This window comes from Macrobrachium nipponense, chromosome 17 (assembly GCF_015104395.2).
Source record: "Macrobrachium nipponense isolate FS-2020 chromosome 17, ASM1510439v2, whole genome shotgun sequence".
Taxonomy (NCBI): domain Eukaryota; kingdom Metazoa; phylum Arthropoda; class Malacostraca; order Decapoda; family Palaemonidae; genus Macrobrachium; species Macrobrachium nipponense.
The window spans coordinates 53,343,380-53,367,275 of NC_087210.1; the positions used below are offsets into that span (position 1 = coordinate 53,343,380).

The 23,896-nt window shown below is 41.7% G+C and overlaps 1 protein-coding gene across 1 annotated transcript in view; it reads right to left on the reverse strand.

The window, feature by feature from the left end:
* Window positions 1-9,886: 9,886 nt before the first annotated feature.
* The window catches only part of LOC135196230 (transcription factor SPT20 homolog), a gene marked incomplete in the record, with an annotated part of 603,094 nt that continues 589,084 nt past the window's right edge, over window positions 9,887-23,896 (reverse strand). Inside the window, 3 exon segments of the mRNA XM_064222878.1 lie at window positions 9,887-11,924; window positions 15,451-15,558; window positions 16,164-16,229. Of these exon segments, the coding sequence (XP_064078948.1) occupies window positions 11,682-11,924; window positions 15,451-15,558; window positions 16,164-16,229 (417 nt within the window).

A 23,896-nucleotide genomic window follows, 5' to 3' on the forward strand; every position in this document is an offset into this window, starting at 1 on the left:
ATTGCTGATGAATATAATTGAAAAGTGTTGTAACCTCGGAATGTCGTAAGCCAAGACCATCATAATCCAGGGACTGCCTGTATTGTAAGTGAAAAAACATGGTAATATGACAAATTTTCTAAGACAATTTGTATTTTTCATAGCTACAAACCTGAGGTCTTAACAATAGGATAATTTCTAGTGCCAAGCTGGATCTGGTTAAAAAGCAGATGAAAGCAAGGAATCTTGTGATATCTGGCAACACATGCGTAGATCGGGTGAAGAGTGGTCAAGGACCACTCATCTACATCAGTCTTTCCCAACTCAGGATGACTTAACAAATAGAGGGGTGGCTAGAGGTCAGCAGTATAACGTTAAGACCTCAGGTTTGTAGCTATGAAAAATACAAATTGTCTTAGAAAATTTCCCATTTGCTCATACACGAACAAACCTTTGGTCTTAACAATAGGATAGACTCATACTTGGAGGGAGGTATAAGACATCCTAGACTGGCTGGGGGCTTACCCACCAGTCCAGCTCTCAAAAGAAATAGTTCTTGGAGAGGGACTGAAGCCCGTTGAGAAGCTAGATAAACTAATATCTAACCACTCAGAACCTGAGTGACGTACAATGATATATGGGATAACCATTGTATAAGGAACCAAAGAGAAACTTTGTCTGTCCAATGACAAACCAAGACACTAGGGTTTGTATTACTCCTGACTCCTTGCCAAGGAGTGGAGCCTATGCTACCAAATAGTGGGTAAGATATTGTATATTGCACGACCACACTACTAGTATGACTACCTCACTCACCTGTATCAGACCAGTCCAGCAAATGACTGTGTATTCCTTAAACCACCGGAAGGAAGAAGGAAAGGTACAAGAGAAAGAAGGAGACCAGCCAACTCACTCATTCTCTCATCCAGACAATCATCTTAGGTAAGATACAAAGATGCCCTGTTAAGGGCAACTATGAGTTACACAACCTGTTGGGCAGCCACCACAGGATACAGGGAAAACGTGTCCATAGATCTGTGGGCAACATCCTTAAGATAGAAGGAGGTGAACATGGACTGGCGTAACCAAGTACCAGCGCTCAGCACTCTATGTACAGCCAAGTTCTTTTTGAAAGCCAGAGAGGGACCAATACCTCTAACGTCATGTGCTCTAGCCTGCACAGTTGTGGTGGTGGAATCATCAAGAGTCGAGTATGCCTGTCTGATGGCTTCACGTATTCAAAAAGAGATAGTATTCTTAGACACCTCTTTCTTTGTACAGCCTGTGCTAACAAAAAGTCTGCGGCAGCCTGGTCCAAGGTGCCGAGTCCTTTTAAGATAGCAACGCAGGGCCCAGACAGGGCACAACAAAATCTCTTGAGCATCACTACCCACAAAGTTAGTCAGTGATAGAATGGAAAACGAAGTGAACCTGTCACCATGCACCGAGGGATTTTGGGTCTTGGCCACGAATTCCGGGACAAATTCGAAGGACACCGACTTCCAACCGCTGGTGTGCTTCACCTCATAACTCAGACCGTGGCGCTCTCCTACCCTCTTGGAAGATGCCAAAGCCAAAAGGAAAACTGTCTTGGGCATCAGGTTCCTGTCAGATGAGTGATGCAAGGGCTCATATGGACTCTTAGTTAAGCTCTTAAGCACCAAGGAAACATCCCACGTTGGAGGCTTGAGCTCTCTAAGAGAACTTGACTGCTCAAACCCCTTAACTAGCAGGGAAAGTTCCCAGGAAGAGGAAATGTCGATACCCTTAAGGCATAACACCAAACTCAGTGCCGCCCCGTAGCCTCTAATAGCAGAAACGGACAAACGCTTCTCATCTCTGAGGAAGGTTAAAAAGTCTGCTATTCGCCGAATAGAGGTCGTGAGTGGAGAAAAACCCCGTTTATGACACCAATCACAGTAGATCACCCATTTGCCTTGGTAAATTGCGGAGGTTGACTTCCTAAGACTGCTGGACATGTACCCAGCTGTTCTCTGAGAAAAGCCTCTTGGTCGGAGGAGATACTTGATAACCTCCAACCGTGAAGAGACAGGGATTCTACTGACTAGTGGAACCTTTCTGCATGGGGCTGACACAGGAGATGCCGCCAAGGGGGAATCTCCCTCGGAATCTCCCACAACAATGACAGCAGATCTGGAAACCATTCTGCCTGAGGCCACAGAGGGGCTACCAAAGTCTTTCTGAGACCCTGTGAACTCATCAGCCTGTTCAGAACCTGATGGATCAAACAAAACGGAGGGAAGGCATACACCTCCAGGTTGTCCCAGGGATGTTGGAAAGCATCTTCTGCCAATGCTAAGGGATCTGGAACCACTGAACAGAACACTTCCAGCGTCCTGTTGTAGCTTGTTGGGAAAAGGTCCAGCATGGGTCTCCCCCAAATCTGGAAAAGCTTGTCTGCCACCACTTGATGAAGGGACCACTCTGTGCCTAGGATCTGATCCCGGCAACTGAGTTTGTCTGCGACCACGTTCCGTTTCCCTGGGATATACCTGGCTGAGAGCTCTACCGAATTGCTGATTGCCCACTGGTGAAGCTCAACGGTCAAGGCGTGAAGTTGCTGAGAAACCAGGCCTCCCTGTTTGTTCACATAGGCTACCACCGTGGTGTTGTCCGACATGAGAACGACAGAATGACCCTCTACCTTCCCCCGAAACTCCTTCAGACCCAGGAAAGCCGCCTTCAACTCGAAAACATTGATATGTTGCTGCTTGTCCTCCAAACCCCAAACGCCTGAAGCGATGAGGCCGCCTAAGTGCACGCCCCAACCTGCGAGGGAGGCGTCCGAGAACAGAAGGAACTCCGGTGGGAGAGAATGCAGAGGGACACCCTTCAACAGATTCTGGTCGTCCAACCACCAACGAAGGTCTTCTCTCACTACCAAAAGAAGAATTCTCCCAGTCTCCATTGCAGAGACTGAAGATGAAGACGCCCATGAGGGACCAGCTCCTCCAGGGAAGATAACACTCCCAGAAGAACTTGCCACTGATGCGACTTTGACAGGAAGTTGCGCGCTACAGCCTGCAACTTCTCCAATCTCTGATCCGACAGGAAAACTCTTGCCACTGTCATATCGATGACCATGCCCAGGTAGAGAATCCTTTGATTGGGTACGAGGTTCGACTTTTCCTGGTTGACTAATATGCCCAGGTCCAGACTGAACCGAAGTAGACGATCCCTGTCCTGCAGCAGCTTCTCCCTGGAAACTGCCAAGACTAACCAATCGTCGAGGTACCTCAGCAAACGGATCCCCTGAGCATGGGCTCAACTTGACACAAGAGAGAAGACCCTTGTGAACACTTGAGGGGCTGTCATCAGCCCAAAGCACAAGACTTTGAACTCGAAGATCTTGTCCGCAAGAGAGAAGCGAAGGAACTTCCTGGATGTGGGATGAACAGGGATTTGGAAGTATGCGTCCCTTAAGTCTATCGACAGCATGAAGTCGCCTTCCCTCACGGCTCCCAACACCGAGCGCGGGGTCTCCACATCTTGAGCCGTGTCTTCCTGATGAAGCGATTCAAGGTGGATACGTCGATCACAGGCCTCCACCCTCCCGACACCTTGGGCACCAAGGTGTGACTGTAAAACCCACGGGGACGGACGCATTACTTCCTCTATCGCATCCTTGTCCAGCATTTTCTGCACTTCCTCCCGAAGAGCCAAGAACTTCAGAGAATCTGGAGGATACGTCTTCCTGAGCTGCAGCTTGTCCGACAGAGGAGGAGAGAAGTCAAATGGCAACAGGTATCCCACCCGAAGACATCTACCACCCACTTCTCCGCCCCGTAACTCTGCCACTTGGCCCAATGGCCAGCCAAGCACCCATCACCCATGGCGCGGGAGAGGGAGAGGCGCCTAACCTACCAACGGCCCCCTTGACCTCTGCCCCTGGGGCCCATTCTTGGTTTAAAGGAACGAGAGCGAAAGGGGCATTGATCTTGAGGAGACTTAGGCTGTGTCGAACAGGAAGGCCCTGCCGAACTTGAGGTCTTCGATGGCCTACCAGGCAACGATCTCCTCGACTGCTGCTGGACGGGGGGAGGAGGAGGAGCCAGACGTCTCCGAGGGAGAGAGACTGACTTAGACACCAGTCGGTCCTTGGTGTCAGCCCGGCGCTGATCTATCGCATTTTCGAGTTCTGCCCGTGGAGGAAACAAAAATTGTGACTCCAACAGATCTCTGTCCCTCAGTGCCAGCAAAGACTCGGTGTCGAGCGATCTCTCCATCCTAGACAAAGCCACGTTCCTCCTAATCAGAAGAAGATTAGCCCATAAATTGGCATTGAAGTGAGCCAAATATGAAAACGCCTTGCCCCTGGGACTGCAATAGACTGGCAAGCGAGGCGGCACTCACCAACCCTTCAGGGGACCTGTCAGAAACTATCTTGGCAATCGTCTGCAACATGGAGGCCGCTGTAGATTCCAAAGCTGAGGCATCTTGCGGAGACAAGGACGGAGCCACCGACCTCACCTGTTCCAAAGTCAAACTCGGCTTCAGGCAAATGACGTCTGGGTTAAGGTGATATGACAACAAAAATGCAGAGCTCGTAGCATAGTACTTCCTATGTCTCGTGAGAGGCGGGGGTAGTAGTTTGGTAGAGCCCCGTTCAGGTCAGAAACAGGCGTTAACCTTCTGCAAGACCGACTGAACGTGCCCCGACAAAGGCCGCTAAAGAGATGATTTGGAGTCCTGAGTAGCTCCCACCAAGGTTTCCAAGCAAGGAGTGTAAGACGACCGAGCCTGAGTCCTACTTTCCAAATTATTGAACCCATGAATGAGATCAACAACTTCCGAAAAGGAAGACAGAAACTCCTGTGTGTCTCCCTTCTCCTGCTCTCGCACCGGAGACCGACGATGAAAAGGGTGTGTATGCTCTTCTAATGCGCCTTCTTCACCAAAATTAACAGAAGGGTTAGCAGCCAAACAGTCCGAAACCCCTACTAACCTGTCTGGGCTGGGTCTTAGCGTTGGCCTCCGAATCGCCGCCATTTTGGACGCCTCCAACACTGGAAGAGAAGAGAATGATGAAAAAACCTGCCCTTCTCGGGAACCAAAAAAGCTCCTGAGGAAGAGGGGGCTACATTACAAATATTACCCTGGCGACCTCCCAATACTTCCATCAACGAATCAATGGAAGAAAAGGAAGGAGATGCAGGGACAACGCTACTATGGGGGTTGACTACTGCGGAAGACGAAACACCAGGAATAGGAGTAAAGCCCTCCCGAGTAGGAAGAGCGGAGACTCTCCGATGTTCCCTCTTGCCATAAAACTTCCTCCACTGCTCCTTAGGCCATGCCTGGCATTCCGTGCAAGGATTTGTAATAGTACAAAAATTCGAACGACACCTACTGCATATGATGTGAGGGTCGGTCTCTGCCGAAGCCAAAAAACGAGAACATGGAAACCCAGGAACTCCGGGGCACATATGCTGATACCGAGAAGGAGCAGAAGAAGCCATAATACCATGTAAAAACACACACACACACAACACTAAAAGAAACGAAACGGGCAATGAACCGGGAAAAGGCCAAGAGAGGTAAACACAACTCTTGCCCAGGCGGTTAAAGGAAAGACTGGCGTAGATGAGTGGTCCTTGACCACTCTTCACCCGATCTACGCATATGTTGCCAGATATCACAAGTTTCTTTGCTTTCATCTGCTTTTTAATCGGATCCAGCTAGGCGCTAGAAATGATCCTATTGTTAAGACCGAAGGTTTGTTCGCGTATGAACAAACAGTTTTTTCTTGTAGGGTGCCGTAAGCCATCGAATACAAGTAGTATAAACAAGATAATCGGTCAGTTTGAAGTATGAGCATTTATTCAAAAAACGGAATGTTCAACATAAGAAATGTTTGACAAATGAATTACTACCATATAAGATCAATTCGCTTAATTCTGCCATTTTATTCAACAGAATTGTTTAAAAGAGGGTCTTCTTCCAAAATATCATTACAGTGGAACCTCGGTTTTCGTAGACAATCCGTTCCAGAACCTCCCACAAAGTCTGAAATATGCAAAAACTGAAACAATAATCCCATAATTGCATTTACATTCCCATAATGTAAATGCAATTAATGCATTCCAGACTCCAAAATATATTAACAAAAAATACATTTTATAGGGAATAAACACAGTTTTACATACAAAAAACAATGGGAAATAAATATAAATGAATAATGAAAGGAATAATGAACATTTAACATCACTCACCTTATGGAAGATTCTTGTTAGCGTATGGAAGATGGGGAGGAGGAGAGGTTATTGTTTGGAAGGGAAACCCCCCTCCAGAATGATTTCAGGTATCAAAGACCTATCTTGGGTTAGATCTCTTTGTTTTTTACTGGCACTAGGACCAACAAACTTGAGGGTCATTGGAGCCCTGTTGCAGAACAAAACTCTCCAGAGACATTTGTTTTTTATGTCTCTTTAAAATTTGCCTATATTGGAACACAGCATTGTCATTAAAGATGTTGGAGACACGGATTACATCTTTGTTGGAATGATAATTCTCCACAAAATATTTTACTTCACTCCACTTTGTAAACATGTTCTTAATCACTGAAGTAGGCACATTATGTATGCCTGTTTGCTTTCTGAATTTTTCAAACCAGCCCCTACTAGCCTTAAATTCACTAACAGCACCACTTGTAGGCATTTTCTTACTGTGATCCATGAAACACTCTCCAAAACTAAGAGTTCTTTCTTAAATTCTATCGTGTTTCTCGCCATTTTTACAGAAGGGCTGGCACTTGGAATTTTCTTTGGCAGTTGTACTCAAATACAAAAGCACAAAAAACAACAATCACAAAAGCAGAGTGGGTCACAAGAGAACAAGGGATGCTTTATTTGGGTGCTGCTTCAGAGTCTAGTCACACAGTGGGACCCGGAAGGAGCATTTCTGAGTGAATGAAATCCGAGGAAACGTACGAAAACCCGAGACAAAATTTCATCAGAAAACATTCTACGAAAACCAGGGCATAAAAAATACTGAGGCTACACTGTATTATTATTATTATTATTATTATTATTATTATTACAGGCAGCCCCTGGTTAACGACAGGTTCCGTTCCTGGGCACCCAACGCTAAGTGAAATTCACCTCTAACCAAAATTCAATAGTCAGCGGGCATCACAATCCACCTTACGGTGCCCTAGACTCATTAACAATGCCTTAAACAGTGTCATGGCCAGATATTTTGCCCTAATATGTAATAACACTTTAATGAAAATGTGGAATGTCATTTGCCTAATCATTTACTATCTGCCTGGTAGTAATACAAATTTTTAACAACAGTTGTTTGCTACAACAACCGTACTGAATCTGATGATAATAATGTTATTCTTGCATTTCAGCCATCATACGATAGTAAAAAATTACCGTACTTAGGTTACAAATGACATTAAGCCATAATACCTTTATATGGTATGGAGAAAATATTGGTAAGGAAATGTAGTACTACTGAATTTAAGCTGCAGTTGTAGCTAAAGCTGAGAAAACAAATGTTCACACTGCTAATGACTTTAAATTACTGTGCATCAGCAACATGGGTGCAACTCTGCTGCAAATAATAGTGGAGAATAAAGTATTTTATTAAAAAATGCTGGCCATGAAAGAACACATTTTACTGCTGTTATCACACCAATAACAGATAAATATGTAAATATTGTATTATTATGAAATAGGATGAAAATAACGAACCTAATAAGTTTTTTTACGCAAAATAAATTGCTTCCGAAACCATCTATTAATGAAAAAAATAACGATGAGTTCACAACAAGACGTACATATTCAAGTCATATTTCAACTTAAAAGCACTTCACATAATGGAAAATAACCTATTTACACTAAATAGAATCAATAAAATCGCTCTGAATTAAGTAGGGCAAAATAACCCTGCCTATGCCCTCGCCAGATTTTTCCAAAACAAAACATAGATCGCTTTGTTTGTAATTTATAATATGTACTATACATATATGTAGTAATATGAGACTACATACAGTTGTGGCGGGACACTAAAGCAACCCCCACACCCTTGATCCCCCTTACAGACAATAGTCGCCTCACTACACAACTGTCTACTTACGTTATCTGTAACCAGACTTTTAGATAAAAGGATAACTAAACCACTCAAATACCTTAACACTATTTCCTAACTCACTTAACCAATAACAAAAATAAACCCACAACCTAACATAAACAACCCGACTAAGATTATATGATATGTTGGCCTTATAGGCAAATAGTGCCTGCAGCACTCCACAGTAGTGGCACTTGAACCACAGTACCGTGACCAGCGGTACTTCTACGTAAGTTGGTATGATCAGCTGTCAATCTCTCAACCCAAATTTGTTCCAGTCGTCAACTTCAGGAATATTAATCCTCCCAGAACGATTCCACTATCAATTCCAAGATCCAGGCATAGTACATCGTCGTCATCAATATCAATCTTATACCCTTGGTCACAATCTTCCACAATCAAGGTTCGTTCCGAGTTGTCAACATCAATATCAATCTTCCAAGAACAATCCAATCCGTAATCCAATTCCACGCAATAGTCTGCAATCCAATGCAATACCGGGAGATAAGAGGACAATTCCCTCTCTACAGCTTATGTGGGGAGTAATGCAGACAGAGGAAGGTTAAGGAGGAACTGCAGTCCTGTAAACAAACGTCAATCATCACTATCATTCAAAACTAAATAAATAAACCAACAATTATAACCTAATCCTATCACTCACATCCACACTAAAAAACAAAAGTACTACTTACTGTTAAAATCATGACAGAGATAATCCAAAAAATATAAATAATCCAGGCAGCCAAAAACACATTCACTTCTGCTGCAGCCAGAATAAAAAAAAGCACTCACTCGAAACACTCGCTATCGTACTAAACTACACAAAAAAAAAAAAAAAAAAAAAAAAACTACCTCAATTACATTCACAGTTGTTTCTATCACAAACTACCGTTCCACCAACCACCGCTCTCTCTCTCTCTCTCTCTCTCTCTCTCTCTCTCTCTCTCTCCTCTCTCTCTCTCAATCCTCCACACAGTATTATTGGATACAGTGAAGTAAAGCATAACTTTTTAAAAGAGCCGAGGAAAAGACACATATTCGTTATGTCTGTATTTTATGAGGGTCTTTCGGTGCTTCAGCAAGTACCGAAATATTTACCGATAAGCAGAACAATGCCATCTATTGATGAAAAAAACAACTTAGTCTAGTTCATGTACTTAAGTCAATTTTCAATTTAAAAACACTCCATATAAAGAAATATACCCTTGGCACATATGAACAGAGTTTCTAAACATTTATGCTAAATAGAAGCAAGAAAATCGCTCTGAACTGAGTTAAATACGGCGAAATAATCTTGCCTCTGACCTCAGCTGATTTTTCGAAACCAAAACATAATTGGTTTGTTTGTATTTCATAACCTCTGCCCTCAGCTGATTTTTCCAAACTAGAACATGATGGGTTTGTTTGTATTTCATAACACAAATAGTAATACAAGACTACCTACAGCATTATTGGATACTGCAAAGTAAAGGATAACCTTTTAAAAGACCAGAGGAAAAGATGCATATTCATTATGTTTGTATTTTATGAGGTGGTCTCGATACCTAGCTAAGCAACCGATAACCAGACAATGGTGCTATAAACTATACGGAGTGTAAAACCCAGTAATGAATATATTGAACAAGCACTGTAAACCTGAAATGCCGCTAACCTATGGCGACAGTAACCACAGGCTGCCTGTATTATTAATACTTTTATTTGAAAATTAGTATACTTATTATTAGGTAAATCATTTATTTATCACACAAAACAAATAAACATATACATTGTAACATAAAAATTTTCTTATCTCAATAAAACAGAGAGAGAGAATTATTATTTTTATTATTTAATTTTGTTTAATTTACACATAAAAGCTTGAAAACATATATATTACATGAAAAATTAAACAAACACTTATGCAGGGTTTTTCAAAGATTCGCAACTGTTCATGTATGTGTGAAAAATTTGTGTACAAGTTGTATGTTTGTGAATTCCCACAACTTCCAGGAATTACTGTACTTTTTTAGGTGTTTTTGCTGAAACAAAAGAAAATACCTAAACATAAAGGAAAGCAGGGAAAAAGTTTCAGTAGACAGAAGACGCCCAAAGAAAAAGTGCCTGGTGACAGCAGGTTGGTTTGGGCCCCCTCCATCCCTACCTACCTACATTGTTACCAAGTTTCAATTACTTATCCAAACTTGCTGCTTAGGGCTACTACTGCATAAAAAGGGATATTTTGTAGACAATTGGGTATATCCACAAACTCTGTAATGAACCTCCATGAAAGATTAGTCCATAGTCAGGCTTCAATCTGTCCTTCACTAATGTAATAAAGTTGACAGCACTATTATAGGAAAAACTGCAAAATCAATAAAACTATAAGAAATGTACATGAAAACGACACATAATTTGATGTCTAGTCCAAGAATTAAATAAAAATGATTAGCCTATTCCATACCATGGATGGTTATAATCTAATCTTGATTAAAACACCACTCAAGATCTCAAAGATGAATTACCCTTATTTGAATTAAAAATTTATTATACCATGTCCCTTAGTTTTAGTAATATATATTGCATACAAAAAATTCCTGTGATGACTGAAAATTAATACATCATGTGATGACTGAAAATTAATAAATCATGAGATGACTGAAAATTAATAAATTATAATTATAAATAAAACCCAAGAACTATAATGGTAAATCACCAAACAATCTGAGTACAGTACACTGCCATATATCTAAACTTTTTGTCTTCATGCTAATAAAAACATAGGTGTACAATATATGATGAAAAATACAATACTTTCACAACTTTGTAGTTGGCACTGTTTGCTAATTATAGAAGGTTTTATATTTTATATGCAAGCAATTCATGTGTTAGTCATGAACATATATTTTCAATATTAATTGTTCATCATTACCAGAATCATTTGAAAAATAACAATCACCAATGAAAGTGGATTTCTTTATTAGTTTCTTGTCTATTTCTGACTTCACTCCTCTCCACTATTAAGAATATGCACAGCTACTTGATTTTGCTAATATAAATAATGTACAGTATTTCAAAGATCTAAAATAAATTCATTACAAGATTTATGAATGATAAAAAAACTCACTCCAATGTATACTAGTTAGTAACACCTTGTAAGAACAATCAGTTCATATGTCGCTACTGAAATCTGAATTCTGTTTATTTTTTACACAAGCAAATAATATGTGATTTTAAATCCTTTCATGATACTGTATTTTAAATGCATATAATAGTCATATATTAATTTAGTACTATGTGAATTGTAGCCTAGTGTTTTCATGAGCAATATAACCAAGAGATGTGTTGCAGTCTGAATACATCATCCCCACACTGATTTTCACAATGCTATGCATTTCCTTTCATGGCTTGAGCCACACTTTGAGTTAAATATGTTAATGAAGTAGAAATGCTGGAAAACAGATCTATTGCAATGTGTGGTTGCCTGGTAAATTTAAAATTAGTGCTGACTTTAAGAAGAGACCAGATTATAGGTTGGCAGAATACGGAAGTTCTGTATTCATAAAGCTCATGTTTTGTACAACATAAGACACGAAGAACAAATGTGAAACAAAATACAACGATAATTAAGACTGAGGCTGTTGCTGTTGGGGTTGTTGTTGTTGTTGTTGTTGTTGCTGTTGCTGCTGCTGTTGTGACTGCTGCTGTTGCTGAGGTTGTTGTTGTTGCTGCTGCTGCTGCTGTTGTTGCTGTTGTTGTTGTTGCTGCTGCTGTTGATGTTGTGATCTTTTTAATACTGCTAATTTCTGCTGCAGCTGCAACTGAGCAAGGCCCAAATTTCCTCCTGGATTTTGAAGTGTTAGTTGAAGCTGAATGGGAAAAAGGTCAAGAAAATTACAAGCAGAGCCTACAACTAACAGAAATCATGCCACTGATACACTATATAATTATGCCCAAAAACATGATTTTTAGAATTATACTTGAGACATATTAATACTCTTTTCCTTTCGTAATTATTCTTAAAAGTCCAACTGAATGAGTGTTCCTTCAATTGAGGATTACCTATTACATACTGATAATGTTCTTTTCAAAAGTACATATTCATAAAGATTACCCAACATTTATTAATAGAAACTAAATTCATTAAGCTAATCATAGATCCAAAACACAAAGTAGTGAGGTCAGCTTCATTAAACAATTAAATAAATCAAGATTTTATACAAGTAACTTACCAAGTAATTGCTTATAAAACAATTATGCTTGCACGGCACCCTAAATTCAAAATTCATAGTAATACGACTGTTGCCAAGCTTTGTTATAATCCACATACCATATGCATTAAGTGTAGTTGACAGGTATGTTCAAGAGAGTTGAATTGTTCTGAATGCAAGGATTGGGATGATAGTAGATGGAAGATGCTTGATACTTATAAACTTGAGAAGATACCCCAAGACATACAATAAATTTCTGTGCATAAGACAACCTTTAGATAAGACGAGGTAAGCAATCATGGCAAATTTTCATGAATTTATCTCATATCCATAGTGTAGGACAACTTCTAAATTACAAAACTGAATATTTTTTTGAGAAAAGTGATTATTTGCAAAAATTAAACCAACTATATTAATAAAAATGATGACTTAAATAAAGGTTGCTTTGCTTGTTGTATCCAATTACAGTATTAATATTATCATGTCACTGAATTACAGAATACAAGCAGTCCCCGGGTTACGACGGGGGTTCCATTCTTGAGACGCGTCGTAACCCGAAAATCGTCATAAGCCAGAACATCGTCAAAAATCCTAAGAAAACCTTACTTTTAATGCTTTTGCTGCATTGAAAACTATGTAAACTGCATTCTTATTGCATTTTTCATCAAAAGAACCTTCAAATATTGATTATCTTGCATTTTTGGTGTCATTTCATCTCCCAGATCTGATGAACATAATTGAAAAGCGCCTTAACCTCGGAATGTCGTAAGCCAAGACCGTCATAATCCGGGGACTGCCTATTGACATCATCATGTACATCATCTGCATTTGATATTGTTTACATTCTCAAAATCTCAGCTGATTTGATATTATCGATAACTTTTATCATAAATTAACGAAGTTTGGTTGAAAACATCCACATATTACTTCATTGTACTATAAGCATTAGGCGAGATTTCTCCAGTTGTGAACATCTCTTCTACCTGGCCATTTATTCATTTTATTCAGCCTCGGCTATAACACAGCTTTAATTTACTAGTACTATTCTTTCTTAAGATCTCCATTGTATGAGGGATGAGCGAAAATCTATTTTATTTTTACTTATGGAAGCCACCATTGAGAATGGGCACGGTTTAACAACTTGACAATTTTAACATCAGCAATCAGCTCTTTCTCAATTCGGTTGTTTATGTTATGGATGAGTGATAATGGTAGTTACATTTGACAAGGTCTTTGAGGGTTGTGAGAGTAAATGAGAGCATCATTGAATGTTTGGTGTTGCTGTATGTTTGGTTTGGTGTTGCTGTATGTTCGGATGTTGCTGTATGTTTGGTGTTGCTGTATGCTAGTATGTAAGAAGAGTGTGAGTGAGTGAGTGAGTGAGTGAGTGAGTGAGCGAGTGAGCGAGTGATAGAGAGAAAGACAGAAAGATCATAACTGGTGGAGGGATAATGAGGAGTGGTTTGATGGCAGGCATAAGCGTCTGGGTTGTCTGTTGGAACAGTCTATGATGAGAGTCTGTGATGGTCAGTCATAGTCGGCAGTGGTCTTTTGGAAGATAGTATTGATGGTCAATTGTATTGTTTTTGCTAGAGTTGTTATTGGTATTGTGTGTTGTGCTGGTGCTTGTATATTTGGAAGGTTGTTGAGCTTGTGAGTTGTTAAGTGTTGTTGTTGGTGAGCTGTTGTGATTTATTAGTATTGTTTGTGATTGGTTGTATGTGGACTTGTAAGGTTGTTGTTTTGATGTTGATGTTCGTCTGCACAGTGATTTGTTGTGCTGAGTTATTGAATGAATGTGGTACTCGGTTGGTTATTTTGTGTTGTGATTCTCGGCGGTGGTTGTGTCTCGACGACCTTACCCAGTGGACAGCATCATGGCTTCTTGCCTTTAAGACAGTCATATCTGGTGAGTACATGAATGTGAGAGTTATGTTGTGAATGTAAAGGGGAAAGTGTGGCAGAGGGAACATTGATAGTTGGTACAACTAAAGTAACTGTGGGGAGTTACTTTCTTTGCTTGCTTGTGATCTCGCCACAATGTCAATACAAGTTTACAATAATCGCTTCATCCAGAATTCTAAAAACTGGAATTTGAGAGAGAGAGAGAGAGAGAGAGAGAGAGAGAGAGAGAGAGAGTATATGTCTTTCTGAAGAGTGTGAGCGACCAAGATATCGAGAGAGAGAGAGAGAGAGAGAGAGAGAGAGAGAGAGAGAGAGAGAGCGTAATTGGTGGATGGGTCATTAGCATATGGACTGCTTGTTGGCGGCTGGTTGGGTTCGTGCGCGGATTCAATCACCGGGGCAGGCAGTAGGGAGTTCATGATCGGAGTCTGTTATGAACAATCATAGATGGCAGTGGTCTTGGAGATAAGGCAGTCTGTTAAGGGTCAGTTGTTATTGTGTGATTTGATTGATTTTGGTGTTGTATAGTTGTCGTACATGTGTCTGTCTGGTTGTTGTTGACCTGAAGAGTGTCTGTTGTATTTGGTTTTGTGTTTTGATGTTTGTGAGGTGTTTGTTGGAGACAGTGTTGGCAGTTGTTTGCGTATTGATTTGTCGAGATGTCTTTAATGTGATTGGTGTTTGTTTGTGTTATTGATTTGTTGTATTTTTTTGTGCTATATAATCTTGATGTTGATTGGTGTTTGTGTTAGTGATTTGTTATATTTTTATGTTGTTGAGTCTTGAAGTTGATTGGTGTTTGTTTGTGTATTGATTTGTAGTGTTGTTTGGCGTTGGTGCTTGTTTGGTACTTTGGTATTAGTATTCAGCAGTTACTGGTCTTGAAACAGCTTTATTCAAAGTCAACAAAACATGTTTTAAAAGAAATTTCTATATACTGCTTTTTATGGCTTTATTTTCAAATTTCCATAAATGCTGCTTTTTATAGCTTTATTTTCTAAGTTAGTTGAAAGGGATAAAAGTGATGGAACCTTGTTGTTCCTTTTTTATAAGTTGATTCCTTAGATACATACATTCATTATTTCTCTATTCATCCTATGAAGAGAAAAGTTATGATCAACAATTAAGCAAATGTTAACAACAAATATTACTGTAAAAACTAACATTGCTCTTAAATTTCTAAAGGATACTAAAAAATATTTTTCATGCAACCACCCAGGGAATAAGAATAATATAATCTAGTGATTTACACTCACACTAAAACCACAGAATAACTTACCTTCTGCTTTGGCGTCAAAGCCACAACAGAAGGCTGAGAAACTCCAACAGTTGTGGTATGAGCAGCACCAATACTGGATTCTCCACCCGAAACAACAGTGCCTGTTGCCTACATACAAAGAACTATATTACAAAAAATTGTTTCAAGGCCTCTAGAATCATTTCCAAGATTGCATAAAACTTAACAAACCATGAAACACAGAGTTGAAAGAGAAAGAGAGGGAAAAAATGGATAAGTATCAAGATCTGAAAATAGAAATAAGAAGGATATGGGATATGCCAGTGGAAATCGTACCCATAATCATAGGAGCACTAGGCACGATCCCAAGATCCCTGAAAAGGAATCTAGAAAAACTAGAGGCTGAAGTAGCTCCAGGTCTCATGCAGAAGAGTGTGATCCTAGAAACGGCACACATAGTAGAAAAGTGATGGACTCCTAAGAAGGCAGGATGCAACCCGTAACCCCACACTATAAATACCACCCAGTCGAATTGGAGGACTGTGATAGAGCAAAAAAAAAAAAAAAAAAAAAAAAAAAAAAAAAAAAAAAAAAAAAAAATAATAATAATCATAAGTATTAAACAATTTATATTGGTATACAGGTATTTCTAACAAAATTACTGCTGAAGTAGTATTAGTTAATTATGGAATGTTCAGTTGCTGGGCATAACAATATGTCAACAATAATGAATTCAAGTTATATTTCTGTCTTACCTGTCCTGTTGGTAGAGCTACTTGAACGGTTTGCTGCCTTAGAGGTTGTGCACCAACACCTTGGACCTAAACAAAAACATTGAAAGAAAAGTAAAAGAACAAAATAAGCTTAAACAACAAAAATATACTTCTGTGTGTGGATAAATGTTATTTGTGGTATAATTGTGTTTCATGGAAAAATATGACTAGGAAGAAACTCTGGTTATATTTTACAGGTCTTCAAAATAAAGGAACTACAAATTTTGGTGTATGGGACTAAATCCATCAAATGATAACTACCTCCAGAGTTCATCAATTCTGATTTCAATTCCCTCTAATCACAAGCCAATGAAATTCAATCATACAGGAAGGCCTATCATCCTTTGGAAGTTTCATCCCTGGTTTTATTTCTCTAGATTTTTTCCCTTAAAGTCTAGTCCAGACAAGGTTTTTGGCGTTCTCTTAGAATTTAAAATGCTGCTGACTATTTACAACAGATGAGCCCTCTCTGTATACTCTTAATGGTAGTCATGTGCTGTGGCCTAATGATTGTTTGCTATGTATGTAATGTATTACCACTTATTTATTTACCCATCAGCTTATTTAGCCATCAGCTTATTTAGAAATCATACCAATGAAAGTTCTGGTCAAAACAAATTGTAAATAAGGGATTTTGACAAAGGAAAAATCTATTTCTGGGGGAAGACCTGTGTCACCCGGTGAAATGTCCCTGTAGCACACATTTCTAGGTATAAATAGATGCTAAATATACCAGAGAAAAAGCTAAATGGAATGCTGAAGTTACTACCTTCAGCTCGCTCACCCATAGGGTGTCTGTATAAACACAAGGGTGAGTGGAAGCCACTACCACAGGTTTTCTGCCAATTAGAAGATTCCCCTCAAAACCCCTCTCTAGGTAAGTGCCGTTACAACGACTACTATACGTCTACCCTCCGCTCGCTACTACTACAACTCCCGCCCGAAGGCTTCATTCCTGAATTACGCACCCAAGCTTGGGCCGGCTAAAGGGTGGGGATCAGGAAAAGAGAGGGATGGGTTCACCGGGTGACACAGGTCTTCCCCCAGAAATAGATTTTTCCTTTGTCAAAATCCCTTTTCTGGGTTTGACCTATTTCAGCCGGTGAAATAGTATCAGAGAATTGGTCATACAAGCTTGGTAAAACACAATATTTAATAGATATATAAGGAAAAATAAAAACAAAATTTTCTCTTAAAATTAAGTTTTAATAACCAATGAAAGAGTAACAAGTTACAATGGTAAAAAAGTGGGAACAAATATGACCAGATCCATACTATCCTGGGAAAACAACAGGTAAGGAATACAAAATTAACAAATATAAACTATGTACATGTCCGGAAGTGGGTTGATAAGCAAACCAGCCCGGAACCTAAAGGAGACAGGTAGGGATTACGAGCGAACCAGGTAGGAAAGAGTGAGTATCAAGGGAAAAAATGAATAGCAGAATAAAGGAATAGGAAATAGAGTTATAAGACTAGGCCGTATCAGGGGAGACAATGCTCCCTGCAGCCACTGCTGAAAATTTAAGGGCCTCTAAATTCTTAGATAGTGGCGTTTAAATACTGCCGGGGATTTCCAACCCGTATATTTTTTAAGATCCTCGAAGTTCATATTGTGAAAATAGTTAATTGAGGTAGCCACTGCCCGGATATTATGGACGTGAGGGACTGAATCCGGATTGGCTTGTTTAATAAAATAAAGAATTTGTTGTCTGATTCCTTTTAAGGAAATGGTTCTGCCTTTTCCCCTAATAAAAAGAGGACCTGAAGACTTTTCAGAAGTTCTGCCCAAATAAGATTTTAATGTGACAATAGGACACAATGATAAGTCCTGTGTGAGAGGTATAATCTTCCATGGAGCCCACCTGTTTTGTGGGTCTTCATTCTTTGCTAAGAATTTCCGATCTGGGGAGAGTAGAACTTCACCCGACGGGAGGAAATCAATGTGATTTGGGTCTCTAGAAAGAGCCGACAGTTCAGATATTCTGGCGCCTGAAGCCAGACTCATTAAGAATAATGTTTTCCTGAGAAGGGTTATACATGAGCATGATTCATTATCAGTGTCTGAAGCCAACTTGAGTACATCGTTTAAAAACCAGGAGACCATGTGGGGGCGGTCCACTGGTCTCAGACGGGCACATGCTCAAGGGATAGATGAGAAGTACAAATCTGTCAAATCAATATTAAAGCCAAGCTGAAAAATCTTCCTTAAGGCAGATTTAGTCGTAGTAATTGCCAGATTCGTAGTCATCTTTTGGGCATCTGATTCTTTTAGAAAGATGGCCAATTTCTTTACTGCAGAATCATACTGTCTGAGTGTTGATTCTCTTTTATCTGATTCTACGAAGAGGATGTTTAGTGGATCGACACTAAGATCCTTCTGTGCCGCAAACTTCATGAAGTCCATAAAGTTAGGGCATTCAGAATTCTTGAGGAAGCTGACACAGTCCAAGTTTGTACTATTTGAGTCTGTTCTGGATAGAGAATCCGTCTGGGACGGAGATTCAACTCTAGTAGAAGAGGAAACCAATTGCTCTTCGGCCAGTTGGGTGCAACCAATGCTACCTGTCCTGTGAAAGATCTGAGTTTGTGCAGGACTTTCATCAGGAGGTTTACTGGCAGAAATAGGTAAATCTTCTGGCAATTGTTCCAGTCTATGGACATCGCATCTGTGGCGTGAGCTAGAGGGTCCAGATTGGGAGCCACATAACACGGAAGTTTGTGATTGGACTCCGTGGCGAACAGGTCTACCCGAAGGCCCGGGATTTGATTGCAAATCCAACGGAATGATTTCGTGTCCAAGGACCACTCCGACTCCAGCGGAGTTGTTCTGGATAGTAAGTCTGCAATGACATTCCGTACTCCTGCCAGGTGAGTAGCTGACAGGTGCCAATGATTTTTCATTGCTAACGAAAAAATTGCAATCATTACATGATTTACTTTGCTCGACTTGGAGCCCCCTCTGTTTATGCAATGAACTATCACTGCGCTGTCCGAGACTATAGTCTTACATGACTGTTCTTGACTGGAGCTAGACGTTTTAAGATCAGAAAAATGGCCATTGCTTCTAGGACGATGTGGAACTGGCGGAATGTATTCGACCACGTTCCTTGAACCTTCTTGTACTGGGAGTAGCCCCTCCAACCGCTCAAAGAGGCGTCCGTGTGGACTATCAGAGACGGTGGGGGAAATTGCAATGGCACTGATTTGGAAAGACTCCGGACTTCCGTCCCCGGACGGAGTCTTTTCTTTAATATCGGCGGAATCAGAGAGATCTTGTCTCTGAATTTGTTGTTGGCTCTTTTCCGCCAGACTCGATTGATATCCTTCAGCCTGGCTTTCAATAGAACGTCTGTTATTGAGGCAATCTGAAGAGAACCAAGAATTCTCTCTTGGGTACAACAAGAAGCCCTTTTGTTCTTGAGGAACTGTCTCGTAGCCTTCGCTATCTCTCTGCACTTCTTTGATGGGAGAGATAGTTTGTGTGAGGTTAGGTCCCATTGGATTCCCAACCATTGAAAGCGGGACGCCGGAATGAGACGGGACTTTTCCTTGTTTATCTGGAAACCCAGATATTCTAGGAATTCTATTACCTGGGCTGTTGCTTTGCAACACTCCTCGTCGTTGGTTGCCCAAATGAGCCAGTCGTCTAGATAAGCTACTAACATTACCCCCTGAGCTCTTAGTTCTTGGACTACTGTCTCTCCTAGCTTGGTGAATACTCTGGGCGCTATGTTGAGCACGAATGGCATGACTCTGAATGAGTAAGCTTGTTTTCCTAGTTTGAAGCCTAGGTATAGAGAGAAGTTTCTTGCTATCGGTACATGAAAGTAAGCGTCTGTAAGATCGATAGAGGTGGTGACGACCCCACAGGGAAGTAAGGTCCGCACCTGTGAGACGGTCAGCATACGGAACTTGTCGCATTGAATGTATGAGTTGAGATGGGACAGGTCCAAAATCACTCTTCATTTGTCCGAGTCCTTCTTTGGTACACTGAACAGACGTCCTTGAAATTTCAGGTGACTGACTTTCTTTGTTGCCTTCTTTTGAAGGAGATCTTTGGCATAGTCTAGTAGGTCTGTTGTTGGAGTCTGGTGAAAACTGACTGGTGGAGGAGGCCCTTTCTCCCATCTCCACCCCAGACCTTTCGATAAAATGCTGTGGGCCCATGAACTGAAGGTCCAATGGTCCCAAAAGAGATACAGTCTCCTGCCCACCTGCAGAGCCTCACTGATTGGCTGAGGTCTTACTTCCTCTGCCTCTAGGGCCAGCTCTCTGTCGGAAGGCACCTCTGGCTCTGCAACTCCTTGTGTGTTTATTGTAGCCACGAAATGCTCCTTGTGACTCAAAGGAGGCGTTGAAGGCTGGGGAGGTTAATAGGGCAGTTGAAGTCGAAGGCTGTTGAGTCGGTTGACTCTGCAGCAGGACAAACTGTTGTTGTGGCTGTGCCTTGGATGTCGAAGGCTTGCCGATCTGGGAGACAGGAACCGCTTGAACCAATGTCTGAGGTTGAGAGGACTGGAAAGGCTGGTATTTCCTCGGCCTCTTCCTACCTTTGGATTGTGGTCCGGGAGCCTCAAACTTCCTTTTGAAGGGAAGTCCCCAATGGACACGAAGGTTCTGATTAGCTCTAGCTGCCTCGCTGAGGACGTTGTTAACCATGTCCTCAGGGAAGAGGCTGGCACCCCAGATCGATGTCTTTATGAGCCTGTTCGGTTCGTGTCTTATGGAAGCATTCGCAAAAACATGCTTCCTGCAGGCTCGCCTAGCCACTATAAAGTCATACAGGTCTGATTGGATGGCCTGTAATAGTGACTTTATGTGGATTCGAAATAGAGGCTCATCTGCAAAGGTCGTAGCAGTCAACTCCGAAGTGGTGACTGAATTAATCGACCTACTCAGCCTGCACCTTGCCTCGAATTCTGCTTTGACCATGGGGTCTGGAATTCTAGGCAAACGTTCACTGAATTGGGTGGAGGCACACGCCGGATCGAGTCTGCCCTCCATGAACGTTGCCGGAGCGTCAGTCCAAAATTCCATATCGCCGGGGAAGAGCAAGGAGGTAGCCTCCATCTCTTTTAGCTGAGGCATAGGTTTGTCCTCCACCGCAGCTTGCAGAGTCAATTCTGCAACCTTCGACGTACAAGGAGTCGGAACTCCTTGTGGAGCCACAAACATTGTATAGCATCCTTTATGGAGTGTCAACTTTGTGTTGACACACTCCCATTCTGTGAGGGTGCGGACCCATGCAGACTGGGCCTGGACCCTAGGGTAGATAACTGTCTCCTTCGGGACTTTGTCTACCCTGACTAGTGCATCTTCGGCTAATCTAGCGTAGCCTGGGAAGGGAAATTGAAGGCCCGCCGGGAAGAACTCAAAGTCTTCTACCGGTCAGGTTCCGTAACCTTCAATGGTCAGCTTGCCCTCTGAGAACGGGGCGTGCAGAGCCATCCGCCACGGGTTGCTGTTCTCAAATGGCGGTAGCTTGGATGCGTCCGGTACCGTCACGGACTGCGGTGTGGTTCCGGACTGGAGGAATCCGGACACCAATTCCTCCTGGGCCCGTAACCTCTGGGTCAGAGACAAGATAGACTGACCCGAAGGTTTGCGAAAGCCTCCTGGTCGAAGCTGGACTCTGCCGGTCTGGCTTTGGAGGACTTGGCTCTCGACCCCTTGGGTGGGGGAGAAGCTTTAGCAGAGGAAGTCGATGGCTTGGGAGCCGATGACGACCTTGCAGAGCCTGCCGGAGAAGGCTTGGTTGGTTTAGTTACCTTTGGCAGGGATCTCGTCTTCCAGGCCTTGACCTTGGGGATTACCGAGGCCGATCTATCCCAAGTGGGGGGCGGACTTCATAGGGAAGCCCTGGAAAGAAGGGGGAGAAGAAGGAGTGGGACTAAAAGGGAGACTACCTGCCTCACTTACCTCTCTACCTACCTCCTGTTCCTCCGTGGCCATAGGTTCCCGGTGGAGACTGATGGCCACGACTTCTTCAGTGACAATGTCACACAAGCCCTCTTGGTCCTCCCCCCAGATGCTGAAGCCTTGCCGAGGATGGGGGGCTTAGGGTTCAGCAGCTGGGCCCTGATGCCTGGTGGGAACTGCTTTCTCGCTGGACCTTGGTGCCCAGCTTTTGATCCAACGAAATAAGTCAGCCCTTTTTCTTCTACTAAAAACATTTCATCTTTCTGCCTTCCTCCCCCTATAAGGTATGGATTCTATGATGACGACTATTGGCTTGGTTTTGGACATGATTTAGTCTAAATCTTGGGATTTGAAGGAGGGTGAGGATGGACGGCATGCCACCTCATCCGTAGAACTCTAGAACCTGACGTGGTCGAGCGAAGGGAAAGTTTAATGTCAAACCCTATCCTCAATGCCGGGTCTGATCTCGACAGACATCATGACACCTTAGTACTGGAGATAGGGTGTATATCCAGTAATTACCCCTAGGACGACCCTAATTAAAGGGATGACCCGTCCTCTAAGTGTGACTCCATGGTGGGTATGGGGAATATCTGGATGAACTATGTATTTTACATTCTATGGCAACCCCCCCTATTTCTGTTGATGACCCTATGCTTTCATCGAAGGACTTGTCCACGGAACCCAAACATCAATTTTCCATGGTAGGTCCCCATGATCAATGTAGTGTCCCTGGGCCGAATGACAGACGGACACAGTTGATGACCCAAAGCAATGTGAGTAAATATAATACAGCCAGGAAATCTAAGCAAAAAGCATCTGGTACCAGTATTGTCACACTGGAACCATTTGCCATGAAGAAAAACAATAAGTATGAAATAGCTCCTGGGGTCTTTGTACCCCAATTCCTTTAATAAATACCTGAATTTGAAGCTAGAAGGTGACAATATAGACATTTTTCAAGTGCACAGGGAAATCGTGAAATGTTGTGGCAGACAGCCAAAAATAACACCGCAGAATGGAAATATGCTCCTTGTAGAAAGCATCTCCCCAGAGGAAAGTATTAAGTTGATGGGATTGTCAGACCTTGCGGGAATTACGGTTGAGTGCACTCCCCACTCCAGCCTGAACTCCAGCAAGGGCTTGATTTATGCCCCTCAGTTGATGGCTTTCTCTGAGGAGAGACTTTATCAGAATTAAAAGACCAGGGTGTAATAAAGGTGGAAAGGATGTCAAAGAAGGTTGATAATAACAAAATACCTCAGCCTACCTTAATATTAACTTTTGACACCTTAAGACTTCCAGAATATGTCTTTGCAGCCTGGTATAGGTTTAAGGTAAAGCAGTACATCCCGAGACCCAGAAGGTGTTTCCATTGCCAGCATTTTGGACAAACCCTACAATCATGTCGATCCAAATTGCAAGAAAATCCTGCAGTCTGTGTCAACTGTGGAGAGGATGAGCATGGTATGTGCACCAGGGAACCTAAATGTGTTCACTGTGGTGAGGGACATGCATCATCGTCTCAGCAGTGTGATATATATTTACTTGAAAAGGAAATCCAAGCCATTAGAGTAATAGAAAGAATAACATTTAAGGAAGCACGAGAGAGAGCCAAAGCAAAGATTGTAAGACCCAGTCTAAGTTTTGCTACTGTAGTAGCAAAATTAAGAAACCACAAGAAAAAGACACATAAAAAAACCCAAGTTAGGAGCACAAAGGTAGAATCAAATAAAGAATCATTAAAGAGACAGCTAACTGAATCATTAGAGTCAATTGATGATGAGAAAGTA